The 12,766-nt window shown below is 52.9% G+C and overlaps 1 protein-coding gene across 26 annotated transcripts in view; it reads left to right on the top strand.

Moving 5' to 3' along the window:
- Mical3 (microtubule associated monooxygenase, calponin and LIM domain containing 3) overlaps nucleotides 1-12,766 on the top strand; it is a 200,063-nt gene that overhangs the window by 165,678 nt on the left and 21,619 nt on the right. For 18 of the 26 annotated variants that reach the window (XM_039107870.2, XM_039107872.2, XM_039107884.2 and 15 more), the window contains 6 exons: nucleotides 910-972; nucleotides 4,285-4,395; nucleotides 5,632-5,778; nucleotides 6,331-6,413; nucleotides 7,356-9,171; nucleotides 9,609-9,703. In XM_039107870.2, the coding sequence (XP_038963798.1) occupies nucleotides 910-972; nucleotides 4,285-4,395; nucleotides 5,632-5,778; nucleotides 6,331-6,413; nucleotides 7,356-9,171; nucleotides 9,609-9,703 (2,315 nt within the window). 26 annotated transcript variants of the gene reach the window in all.

The raw sequence follows: 12,766 nt of genomic DNA, 5'->3' as shown, positions 1-12,766 counted from the left end.
GCCCTTTTCTGCCTCCTGAGTGCTGGGATTAAAGGTGTGCACCGACATGCCGGGCATTTTTTTTTTATTTTCTGTTTTTGATTTCTTTCTTTTGGTCTTTCCCTCTTTCTTCCTTCCGTGTGTTTTTAGACAAACTCACTAAGCTAGCCAGGCTGACCTTGAACTCAAGATCCTCCTGCCTCAGCCTCCGGAGCAGCTGACCTTACAGATCTGCCTCCCACCCTAGATACCCTGCCTCTTGTTTCTTCTAAGGAGTAACAATAAAAAGAGAGCAAAGCCCATTGAGAGGTGTGGTGGTCATGTCATTCTCTTTGACCCCGTCTTCCGTGTAGGGACCCTTGGTGGCATCACCTTCTCTGGCTGGGGTGATGCCTCCCAGGGCTGCCTGCCCTGTCAGGTTCTGTTTCTATAGAAGCTCGCTTCCAGTCCATGGGAAAACTTGGGATTTTGTACGATGTTTTAATCCTCTAGGACATCAAGATGACCCGCAAGATGGGGACAAGGACAACTCAGCGGCCCTAGCCAAAGCTGCCCTCTCTCAAGTTCTGTCTTTTCTTCTTGTCCCAAATACCTGTCCCAAAGGCCAACATAGGATCGTGCGCACATACGCACGCATGCACGCGCACACACGCGCGCGCGCACACACACACACGCATGCACACGCATGCACACACACATGCACACATGCGCACGCACACACAGACATGCACGCATGCAGGCACACACACACACACACGTGCACGCATGCAGGCACACACACACCCTGTGTTAGTACCACGTGGCTGGCTGTCTTACGATGTCTCTGGTTCTCTTCCTCTGTTTTGAATTTTAGGACAGACTTCTTTCAGCTCTCCCTGCTGAGGAGTTGTCATTGTTTAATTTTGCATTTATCATGTGTTTTAAATTCAGTGACCGGCCTCCCCTCCGTACGGTGCGCAGCAGTACAGGCCTGGCTGGAGACTGTCTCCGGAGGTAGACTGGTGATATCTGACACCCCACTCCCCCACCCTGTTCATTTTAACCTCTTTCTCTAGGCAGCTCTGCTGGTGCCTTAACTCTAGGACTCAGCTCCTGTCGCTGGTGCATGCGAGGGCAAAGGCAGTGGGTGGGGTTCGTGCATGCTCTGTCAGACGGCCCATCTGGGCATCCTCCAGCCTCAGGCAGACTGGAGGCCAACAGTGGAGATAGGATGGAGTCACGGAGTCACGCCTCTTAAAGAATTACCATTAGCAGTTGGTTGTAAAACCCAAGGTGAAAGGAAGCTTTTTATGCCGAAGTTTTAAACCTATAGAAGTAAAGCTGGGTAGCCGTGGATGTGGAGTGAAATCAGATACCGTTCCACAAACCTACCAGCGTGTCAGAGGAGCCAGTCAAAACAGGATTTTTGCCTCAGAGAAGTGGTGAGGAGTGGTGGGCTTTACAAGGAAGTCCAGCAGAGCCGCATCCACAGACTAAGCTACGCAAGCCAAGGGCGGCCTGAAAAGTCTTAGTTGTACTTACTTGTTTTACTAGAAACCTTTTTCTCAAGGAGGGAATGCTTGGCCTCTGGGAAAGAACAGTTCTTCCCACTACAGGATGTCCCGTCCTTAGCTTCTGTTCTCAGTGCTGAACTGTCTCCATCCAACCCCAGGATCCCTTACAAAGGAGACAGCGTCCACCCTGGTTGGGAACTGGTGTCCTGACAGTGACTTCTGGGACCAGTTGGGGTGGCACTTGTGGGTCTTTACCTCCTCTACCCCCATTGTCCTCGCTAGCAGTTGAAAGCAGACGTGTGGTGGGAGAGCCCACCAGTGGGAGAGGACTCAGTCTAGTCCAGCTAACGCTGACTTATCCTCACCCTTTGAGCTAGAGGAAGGAGGAACGAGGCTGAGGAGGAAGGATGTCTTAGCAGGCAGCTACAAGAGACGGTGACTCCCAGCTTCCGTAGCGTGTGGCTGCTCCTCCTCACTCGTGTGGCCGCTTCCAGCAAGCACAGTGCTCCCATCTTAACAAGAATTCCATCCCCCGGTTCCATTGCTCTAGCTGTGTCTCTGCACACGTCCGCTACCGCTGCACAGTAGCTCGCCAGTGTTTGCTCCTTGATATCTGTGACCATCGTTTCTTTCCAGGTACCCCCAGGAGCGTAGGACCACACTCCCCCTACCCTCCCGACTCCACACCGGATGTTTCTTAGTAGGAAAACTGGGAAGGAACAAGAGACTAGGGCCAGTCTGGGCTGGTGGCAGGCTGGGGAGCTGAGGAGTTACTCCTTTATACCATTTCCAGCTTTCTTGCCAGAGAGAATGCGGTTATCACCCCGATGGCACAAGGGCCCTCCAGAATCTGTTTCCAGCACCCTCTTATCCTCCTACATGGCAGAGTATCCAAGGACGAACCCGTCATCAAAATACAACACTTAGTTTTGAAGCTGGACCCAGGGGAACTGTTCAGTGGGTGTGTGTGGGTGTCTCCAGAGTCACAAATCACACATTCTCTGGTGAATGTCTCCCATGAGTGTCCCAAAACAGGAAGAGCACTGGAAGGTTTTAGACCCGTGGGGATAATTGAGTTTCTCTCCCTCGTCTGTCCTAGCAAATGCCATCAGCATAGAAGAGTGCCTTGGCACTGCCGCTCCCTGGATGGCTCTGGTGCCTCAGAAAGAGCAGGTGGTGAGGTTCAGGGGCCTGGAACTTTACCTGGAGTGCAGCCGCTTCGTCCTAAACCCTGGGCTGTCGGTAGTTTTCCAGTCTTGTTTGCCATAGTTCTCCAGTTTCAGCTTTGAAGAAGTTCATCTGGGAACGGTGGCACATCCCATTAATCAGGAGGCGGAGGCAGTGGGATCTCTGAGTTCAAGACCAGCCTGGTCTACACACAGCAAGTTCCCAGACAGCCAGAGCTACATAGTGAGACCCTGTCTTTAAAAGCCAAAAAAAAAGGGGTTGGGGATTTAGCTCAGTGGTAGAGCGCTTGCCTAGCAACCGCAAGGCCCTGGGTTCGGTCCCCAGCTCCGGGGGGGGGGGGGGGGAGCCCTTCATAGGTTTGAACTGTCATCGTCTTGTGAATCGTGTTAAAAGTAAAAAAGTGTAAATGTAGGGAATTAAAACTCACAGAACTGCCTCCTCCCACGTCAAGGAATACAGCATTCCCAGAATCTTCAAGGGACTTGCTTCCTTCTTGTAGTCTCCCCCTCCCTTTCCCTACCACCCGCAGCATCAAACCCCCTAAGGGAGCCTCTTTCTCAAGTTTTGTTACCACCTGAGCTCAGTGGCCCGGCCCCTCCCACTCTCAGCTCAGCTTTGAGAAAAACCAAATGTGCTTTGATGCCCTGATTCCATGGAACTCAAACCTCTCACCCTCAGGTGCCAGCATCCTGGGCAGAGCCTCTGTCCTCCCGGGTCTACCTCTGTACCATCCGTAAATCCTTTGCTAACACAGGCTAGGGCGTGTGGTACACAGGGGCTGTCTGCCTCGGGGTAAATGAAAAGGGATGTGTCTTGCTTTGTTTTGCAGCCCCAAAGAGCAATTCTTGAGCCCAGAAAGGGGACTTTTTGTTTTGGTTTGGTTGGGTGTTTGTTTGTTTGTTTGTTTGTTTGTTTTTGGCTTTTTTCAAGACAGGGTTGTCTTGAAGACCCCTGGCTGTCCTGAAACTTGCTTTTGTAGACCAGGCTGGCCTCAAACTCGGAGACCCACCTTCCTCTCCCTCCTGGGTACTGGAATTAAAGACGTGCACCACCACACCTGGCAGAAAAGGAACTTTACATATCCCCTCAGGTCCACCCTCCTGCTTTAATAGACTCCTCTAAGTTGTCTCAAGAAAGGCATTGGCCTCCACTTGTGCCGATGCAGGTCAACAGCAGAGCCCAGTGTGAGTCACTTGACCCTCAGGCCTAAGCTTTGTCACTCAAGGGTGGACAAGAGGAACTGGGCCCTCTGGCTGCCTCAAAATGATGAGTGACTACCTCATGGCACATTAGGGGCTAGCACTGGGCCTGCTGTGTAGGCACTGTTAGAAGCTGTAGTTACGGACAGCATCCCTTGATTATGACTGACTTGAGGATCTCACAGCAGCAGCCTGTGGGGAGAAGGTAAAGCCTCCAGGCCAGAGACTTCCCTCCTGCTTCTACTTGACCCTCCTAGAGTGGACACAGGGCCAGCCGTGGTACCCACATTGCTTATAGAGCACTCCCCATATTATCTGGGGCCTCCTTCCTCCCCGTAGCCTGTGCATTACTGTCTTCTTGTGCCCTACATGGACATTTGTCTGTCTGTCCTTTTCCTCTGTCCTTGAATGTCTCTGCTTTACAGCTCCTCTGGATGAGGATGACCTAGAAGAGGACGTGGACTCTGAGCCAGCAGAGACCGAAGGGGAAGCAGCAGAGGATGGAGACCCTGGAGACACTGGTGCTGAACTGGACGGTATGGGTCCCAGCCTCCCTTCTCTACCTCTGTGACCTGTTACACCTTGAGGGACAGGACCAGAGCAGGTGGGACTCACAAAAGGTACTTTACAGAGCAAGTTTAGGGAGGAGGCCATGTGTGTATGTGCATGTGCACATTGAGGACCGGGGTAGGGGCGGTGGTCAGATTCTGAGACTAGCAAAAGAAAAGGGAAGATAAGTCTGCAGGTACCCCAAAAGGTTTTTTGTTTTGCTTTTCTGTCACAGCCTGTTATGTCATGGTCACTGCGTTTAAAAAGCAGATGGGTGGGGTGGGGGGACTGTTCAGTGTAGTGTCTGCTGCCAGTTCAGCTGCCTAACACCCTTGTAAAAGCCAGGCATGGAGGAGGGTGGAGACAGGGTGATCTCAGGGCTCGCAGGCCAAACAGTTAAGCCAACAGGCAGGCTCCAGGTTCAGTGCAACTTTGTCTCAAAAAGAGAAAGTGAGGAGCAGTGCAAAACACCTAGTGTCAGCCTTTGACTGTCGTATAGATGAGGACACACACATACACACCATACACACACATATACACACCCCAAACACAGCAAACATGAGGACACACACATACCACACACACACACACACACACACATGCACACACCCCATATTATACAACAGATGAGATACATACACACCATACACACACATCATGTATACACATACATCATACATACCCCAAACACAAAACAAACAGATAAGAACACCCACTCACATGCACACACCATGTATACAACAAACAGATGAGGACACACATACTATACACATATCAATCATCCATATACATACATCATACACACCCCAAACACACAAAAAAAGATGAGGACACTCAGATACACACACACCATACACACACATATACACTATACACACACACACTATACATACACACACATATACCACACACATACACTACACATACACACGCATACACTCTACATATACACACGCATACTGTACACACACACACCATACACACACATTCCATGCACACAACTAAAGGAAAAGCACCACACAGTTTTCTGCAAACCTCACACCGAGAAGACAAGATGGCTTTGTGTAAAAGACTTGGTTTGCAGGGTCTGCCGCGCCTAGCTTAGACCTCGTGCCACAGCGGATCACCCCATCAAGCAACCCTCTAAGGAAGCAAGACCCAGAAAAGGAACACATCCAGGGCTCAACGTGTGTAAAAATCTGTGTCTTGCCTACATCCTCCAGATCAGCACTGGTCTGATGATATCCCTTCTGATGCGGAAACGGAACATCGCTTACAGAGCCAGACCAAGGTGAAAGCAGACCTGGAGCTCCGAGTGTCAGAAAACGAGGAAGAGAAGCCATCTGATACACCAAAGCAAGAGGAGAGAGGTAGGGGCAGGGGGAATGACTTCCAGAATGCCAGAGCCCCCAGGGGCATGCTCGTAACACCAGGTGCGGCCTTCAGGATGGACCCTCTGGTGCCCAGCAGTAGCCACACCCATCCCTGTCCTCGCCCTTCCTTGCCTGTCTGGGGCCACACATCTCTACAGACAGCCTCAGACAGTAGTACCTCTCCCTGGGCTGCTGGGGGGCCTGAGAAGACACAGACACTTGACCAAGCTTGAGACCCAGATCATAGCCGCCACACAAAAGACCAGGGCGTCGGCTGCAGGAGCACCCAGGGTACCAGCTGCAGGAGCACCCAGGGCGTGGGCAGTGCCATCCTTGAGTTCCCTCAACTCGACTTTTTTTCTGGAACAGCCTGAGGGCAGACCCAGAAACAATGCAGGCTAGCCCATCTGAGTCCCTGCTCTCCTGCCTGGGCAAGGGCCTGGCTATAGTGTGAGACCCTCCCTGGAGCTGGCTGCATCCTACTCCTAGTGTATGTAGTGTGGAAGGGACTTAACTCCCATTATAAACCCCTGTGTCCCTCTTTTCCAGGTCCTTCCCAAGTCTCCAGCCCTAGCCAGCCACCTCAGAAACAAGCTGTTCTGTTCTCCCCAGCCCACAGCCCGGGGGCAGAGGTAAGGAGAACTGGGGGGTGAGGGGGGAATGTCAATGGCACCCTAGAACCTTGGGGAAACTCCCATCTTAGAACCCACGATGTAAACTCCACAAAAAGGGGGTACAGCCCATAGCCACCTCATTTTGTGAAATTCTGAAAGCGTCCTATTTTGTGCTAGGTAAGGCCACCGAGGAGGCACAGGCTTCAGCTGCTGCCTCAGTCCTCGTGGATGGGCGAGTTTATTTCTAAGTCGATGCAATGGTATTTATGCATCGGTAGGCTTGCATCAGGCATATTTTTTCTTCAGTAAGATAAATACATAACTACTTAAATGAGAAGCATGCCTCTAGATCACCAGCAGTGTGACACTTTAGACTATGACCCATGTCAGGCATGGTCTGGGAAGTACCGTGTGCAGGGCAGATCAGGAAGGAATCCAAACCCAGGCCTTGGTCTCTGAGGTTCCAGGAAACTTGGCGTAGTCCAGTAATTGGGCCGAGAAGTGAGAAGAGGCAAGGTGGGTGTTAGAAGTGTCTGTGTGCATCCCCATGGTTGCTCAGAGGGACAGTGTGACAAGAAGAGACTGCCAAGCAATGTCATCTCATCATGTTAGCCCCATGTCAGTGCCCCAGGGAACCCCAGAGCTCTAGGTATTGTGGGTTGGGATGAAAGCCAAATCCGTCAGTGCCCTTGGCCAGTGTGAGTGTGAGTGGACCAGGAAGCAAGGGTATGTGTGAGATGAACGGACCCCGAAAGCTCGGGCTGTCTAAGCTAAGTGGAGAGGTTTTAAAACATTAACAAGTAAAGCAGAAAATGAGGGAGCTTCTCCTGCAGCTCAGTGAATAACAGCCAAAGTATGGAGAGGATTGTGTTTCAGTAAATGAGCAACCCCCCCTCTCCCAGGGAAAGTGCAGCCTTACTGAAACCCTCCTCTCTGAACCTCTGTTGTCTTTCTGTGTAGGAGGCCAAGCCCCCACCTGCCTCCATTACCACCAAGGTGAAGTCCCCCGCTGAGGAGCCACTTTTCCCTGCACCTCTGCTCCTCAGAGAAAAGCCCAAAGCTGAAGGCCCGGAGGAACAGAAAACTGTGCACTCCCCGATCCGATCCCAGCCCGTGGCCCTGCCCGAAGCCAGGTCGCCTACCTCACCCACCAGCAGCCTGCAGCCGGAGTCCCTGCTGGCCCCTCCCACTCCTCCCACACCTCCCTCCACCCAACTCCCCATCTGTTCCCAGCCCCAGCCTTCCTCGGATGCTTCCATCCCATCACCCACCAAGTCCCCCATACGCTTCCAGCCAGTTCCAGCCAAAACATCCACACCCCTCACCCCACTCCCTGTGAAGAGCCAAGGAGACCCCAAAGACAGGCTGAGTGGCCCTCTGGCTGTGGAGGAGGCCTTGAAGCGGAGCGATCTGGTGGAGGAATTCTGGATGAAGAGTGCTGAGATCCGCCGCAGCCTGGGCCTTACTCCTGTGGACCGGAACAAGGGGTCAGAGCCCAGCCTCCCCTCCCCTGCCTTGAAGCCAATATCCCTAAAGTCCTACTCAGTTGACAAGTCACCTCAGGACGAGGGTCTCTGCCTTCTGAAACCTCCATCTGTTCCCAAGAGGTTGGGCCTGCCAAAGTCAGCCGGTGACCAGCCCCCACTGCTGACCCCAAAGTCGCCCTCTGACAAGGAGCTGAGGAGCAACCAGGAGGAGCGAAGGGACCTATCCAGCAGCTCGGGTCTGGGCCTCCACGGCAGCTCCTCCAACATGAAGACCTTGGGCAGCCAGAGCTTCAACACCTCAGACTCCACCATGCTCACGCCACCTTCCAGCCCGCCCCCGCCCCCACCCCCCAATGAGGAACCTGCAACCCTTCGAAGGAAACCCCGTCAGACTTTTGAGCGCAGGGAGGCCTCGGTTATCCCCCCTCCCACTCCTGCCTCATTCATGCGGCCCCCTCGGGAGGCAGCCCAGCCCCCCAGGGAGGAGGTTCGTAAGTCCTTTGTGGAGAGCGTGGATGAGATCCCCTTTGCTGATGATGTGGAGGACACCTACGATGATAAGACTGAGGACTCCAGTCTGCAGGAGAAGTTCTTCACGCCCCCCTCCTGCTGGTCCCGTTCAGAGAAGCTCCCGGCCAAGGAGAACGGGCGGCTCCCTCCGCTGGAGCAAGAGGTGCAGCCACAGAAAAGGGCACTGCCTCTGGTCTCCGCAGAGGCCAAGGAGCTGGCCGAGGAGCGCATGCGAGCCCGGGAGAAGTCTGTGAAAAGCCAGGCGCTGCGAGACGCCATGGCCAAACAGCTGAGCAGGATGCAGGCCATGGAGATGGTGTCCTCCAGGTCCCGACCGGCACCATCCCCGGGCAAGGAACCCGGGTTGGAGGCCACCAAACACCCAAGCCTCCGAGGCTCCCAGGAGCCCACCCTGAAGCACGAAGCTACCAGCGAAGAGATCCTCTCCCCTCCGTCAGACTCAGGAGGCCCCGATGGCTCTGTCACCTCATCTGAGGGCTCCAGTGGAAAGAGCAAAAAGAGGTCGTCCCTCTTCTCCCCGCGCAGGAACAAGAAAGAGAAGAAATCCAAAGGCGAAGGAGGCCGGCCCCCAGAGAAACCCAGCCTAAGCCTCCCAGAAGATGTGGCAGCTAAGCCCAAGTCCCTATGGAAATCAGTCTTCTCTGGGTACAAGAAGGACAAGAAGAAGAAGAGTGATGAGAAGTCGTGCTCTAGCACACCATCCAGTGGCGCCACAGTGGACTCCGGCCAGCGCAGGGCATCTCCAATTGTGAGAGCAGGTAAGCGTGACCAAGGGATGCTCACAGGGCCGGTGTGAGGAGTGCCTCCCTAGACATTCAGCTCACAAAGATCACTCTCCTGGGCCGCTCCCACAAGGGTTCTTAGGAGAGGGAACGGGCCACATGCACCTCAGCCTGACCCTCTGTATGAAGCAAGGAGAATGCCACCCTGAAACTCAGTAGGGTAGATTCCTGTTGGTAACCTTCCCAGAGTCCCATGTCCCCATATAGGGGCCTGATTTTGAGTCGAGGGGTCTTGAGCAGGTGTCTCTAAGGTGTCATTTATTTGGTGTTGGGCCCATCACCTTTGGGGACAATCTCCCATTTCCTTGTGCAGGAAGAGGATCTTCTAGAGATCCTCCTGTGGCGGACTTCCTGCAGTGTGGGCTCATGGGGCACAGGCTGCTGTCTTTACTTGGACTTCTTTCACCCAATAGAGCTGCATCTCCGACGCCAGCTGAGTTTCTCAGAGGACTCAGACCTGTCCAGTGATGACATCCTTGAGAGGTCTTCCCAGAAGTCCAAACGAGAGGTGGGTAGGCCCAGTCCCTGAAGGGCTTCAGAGAGTTGGTGGCAATGCCTCATTCATTCTCTGGTAGGATAGCAGGCCACGAAAGGCAGTCTGAAGCCACGGTGGAAAGCCAGTGCCTACTCCAGTCTCGTAGCAGGCAGACACTGGGGTGCTCTGCCAGCCCACAGCCAACAGCACAAATCCTCAAAGAGGTCTCTCTGGCCTTTGAAATAAGCAGCTGCGGGTATTGACTCAGACTGAGGAAGCCAGGTTGGTAGGCAATACCAGGAGCGGACTCTGTGAAGGCCAACGGGAGAAGAGCCGAGGTACCGCTTGGAGTCATGCAAGTATGGTCCAGGCACCAGGCATGGAGGGGATGCAGGTCAGGTGGCCTCCTGGTCACGCTCACTCTCTGGTGGTTTGTTAAGTAGAGAGAACTGTGTCTGTTTAAAAGCTGACCCTGAAGCAGCATTCATCAGAGGCATTGGTAAGGGTTATCCGCTGGGGCCTGGGCAATTACCAGTGACCACCCCCCTCACGTACCTTTTAGGCATGGTTTCTCAAAGCTTGGACTTAAGTCATCCCTTCCGTCAACAGCCTTGAGCTGTAAACCAACCAGGGCAGTCTGTGGTAGCTCTGTGTCTCCTATGTGTCCGTTCACTGAGGTGGGGTCTTCCTCTTACCCCGCCCATCCTCCAGCCTGACCCAGTGCCTCTTTTAATAACTCGACAGAGTAGAAAAAGTCAGCTCATTCTTCTCTCATCTCCAGTCATCTGTGTAGTCCCTCTGCACGGTAGCTCTTTCTCTACTGTCCTGGTCACCAGGCCCCACAGACGTCTCCTCTTCTATCGCCTGCATCCAGGCCTCCACTATTGCACCAGGAGTCTGATGTAAGACTGGGGACCGTGTGCTCTCCAGGGGGACTCAGTCCATCGTGTCACTACTGGGTATGCCTGCCGAGGTTTCCAACCAGTGACATTAGCACAAAGGTGATGTGTGGAGATACACGTGAGTTTCAAAACTCATCTCAGTGCCAGGCTCAGGTACTGTCTTAGGAGGCCTAAAGGAGCCTGAGCACAAGAGAATGCGGCCCTGTGCTCATGCTGAGACAGTTTGTGTCACAGAGGCCAAATCCTCTCTCTCTGTTTGCCACTGTGGTCAACGCACACTGCTTCTCCATGAGTTAGTGAAACATCTTACCACAGTGGAGAGTGCCGAATGCCTCCGGTGGTTTTGCCGCATCCATCATCTTGAAATAACCACCCAATGACCATGGGTGTGAGGAGAAGAGGAACTCATTTCCTAGCGGTGTGAACAAGCCGTTCACAGGTCCCTAGAAGAGCAAGACGTTGGACACCGTATGTACTGGGTATATTCCACAGGGACAGGATCATTCCTTGGTGGTCACATGTGATGTGAGGACATGCAGGGCCTGGGCAGTGGCAAACATGCCCCTCAGGATGGTTTTGTATCTCACTGAACGAGGGCAGGGCATGGTATTAAAATATGGAACCTACTGGGCGCAGTGACTCCATGTAACCATAACACTCACTCAGGAGGCCGAGGCAGGATCGCACCAATGTAAGGCCAGCCTGGGCTACCTAGTGAGTTCTGGGCCACCCAGAGATACATAACAAGATTCTGTCTCAAAAACAAAAGGTGGGAGAGGGAGACAAACACAGGGCAAAACAACCACAAAACTGTAAAGGACGGTTTTGCAACCTCTGGTGACCTTTAATTGTGAATAGCAAGCATAGGATGTATTTTTTTAAATGCCACCGTCAAGTCGATGACAAGTTCCTAGCAGATGACAGTTATAGGGAAGATGTGTCTCTTCTGTGGAGGAGAAAATGCATGCTGAAGCTTCTAGACACTGGGTCTCTGATGTCTAAACAACTCGGTGTGGAAGAAGGCTCTGTGTAGACCACCCTTCAGCTTGCCACGGTGCCGTACCATCTGGGAATCGAAGTAAGAATTGTTCTGACACCGCCGGCTTCCTCCGTCAGTGTGGCTGGGTTTGAAACCTTTCAGAATTAGAAGTATCAGGAGGAGGAGGACCATGTCTGCCACTGCCCAGGCTGCTTGTCCTCAGCGTTCCCTGTGACCACAAGGAGTAGTCTTGTCCCCGCGGAGTCACCTGCTACCTCCTAAGGTCTCCATGGCCTGCTGTTTTAGGAATCTGGGCTTTGGCTGGCCTGGAGAAGGACGCCTCTGGCCGCAGTGTGGTGTAGGAAGAAGCCAGGCCTCTTCCTGTTTCATAGACTCATGGCCTGAATCAGCACTTAAAAAACAAATGCCTGGGGTTGGTTTCCATGGCGACACGGCACACTCAAAACCCAAACCTTGATTTTACTCCAACTGTTTATTCTACAAAAAAAAAAAAAAAAAAATATTCAGGGCAGGGGTTATATGTTTCTATTCATATGTGCAAAAGCACATGTATGTAACATGCGTGTGAGAAGCTAAGAGAAAAACCTTGAGGGTCACTCCTTGTGTGTCTGTCCACCTTGTGTGTGTGTGTGTGTGTGTGTGTGTGTATGAGTGTATATGACAAAGAGTTCACCATGTAGTCTAGACTGGCTATCTGTCTGACAACAAATGTTGAGAGTCAGATCCACCTGTCTCCACCCACCAAACCAGGCTTTTTGTTCAGGGGTTTATAGCACACACTCAAGTCCTCATGCTTGCAAAGCATGTATTTTATGAACAGATTTATCTCCCCTGCCCAATCCAGGTTTTCCTAGCCATCTAAAGCCCTGCCGACAAGAAGTAACTTTCCTTTGCTACCATCTGACCCTTAGTGCAGCCTGCCAGGTACTCCTTCACCACTGAGGCCCACTAGAGTCTGTCCTGCTTTCTACCGCCCCTTATCCTGCTCATGGTTGCCCTGAAGCAACTCCGTAGCCGGCTAGCCACACTCTTGGCCCCACTTTCCCAGGTGACCCAAAGTGTGTCATGTCCTCCCCGCCACTGCCAAGTTGGTACCAGTCCCAGCAGGGAACGCGTTAATAAAAGAGGCTGCTGTGGTTTCCTTGCCCCGCCAGCAGCCACAGACAGGTGTCTGCGTAGGACGCTGGGGACCAC

This window comes from Rattus norvegicus, chromosome 4, assembly GCF_036323735.1.
Source record: "Rattus norvegicus strain BN/NHsdMcwi chromosome 4, GRCr8, whole genome shotgun sequence".
Classification (NCBI taxonomy): Eukaryota; Metazoa; Chordata; class Mammalia; order Rodentia; family Muridae; genus Rattus; species Rattus norvegicus.
The sequence above is the reverse complement of the archived record's forward strand: the minus strand, read 5'-3'. Positions and strand labels throughout refer to the sequence as shown.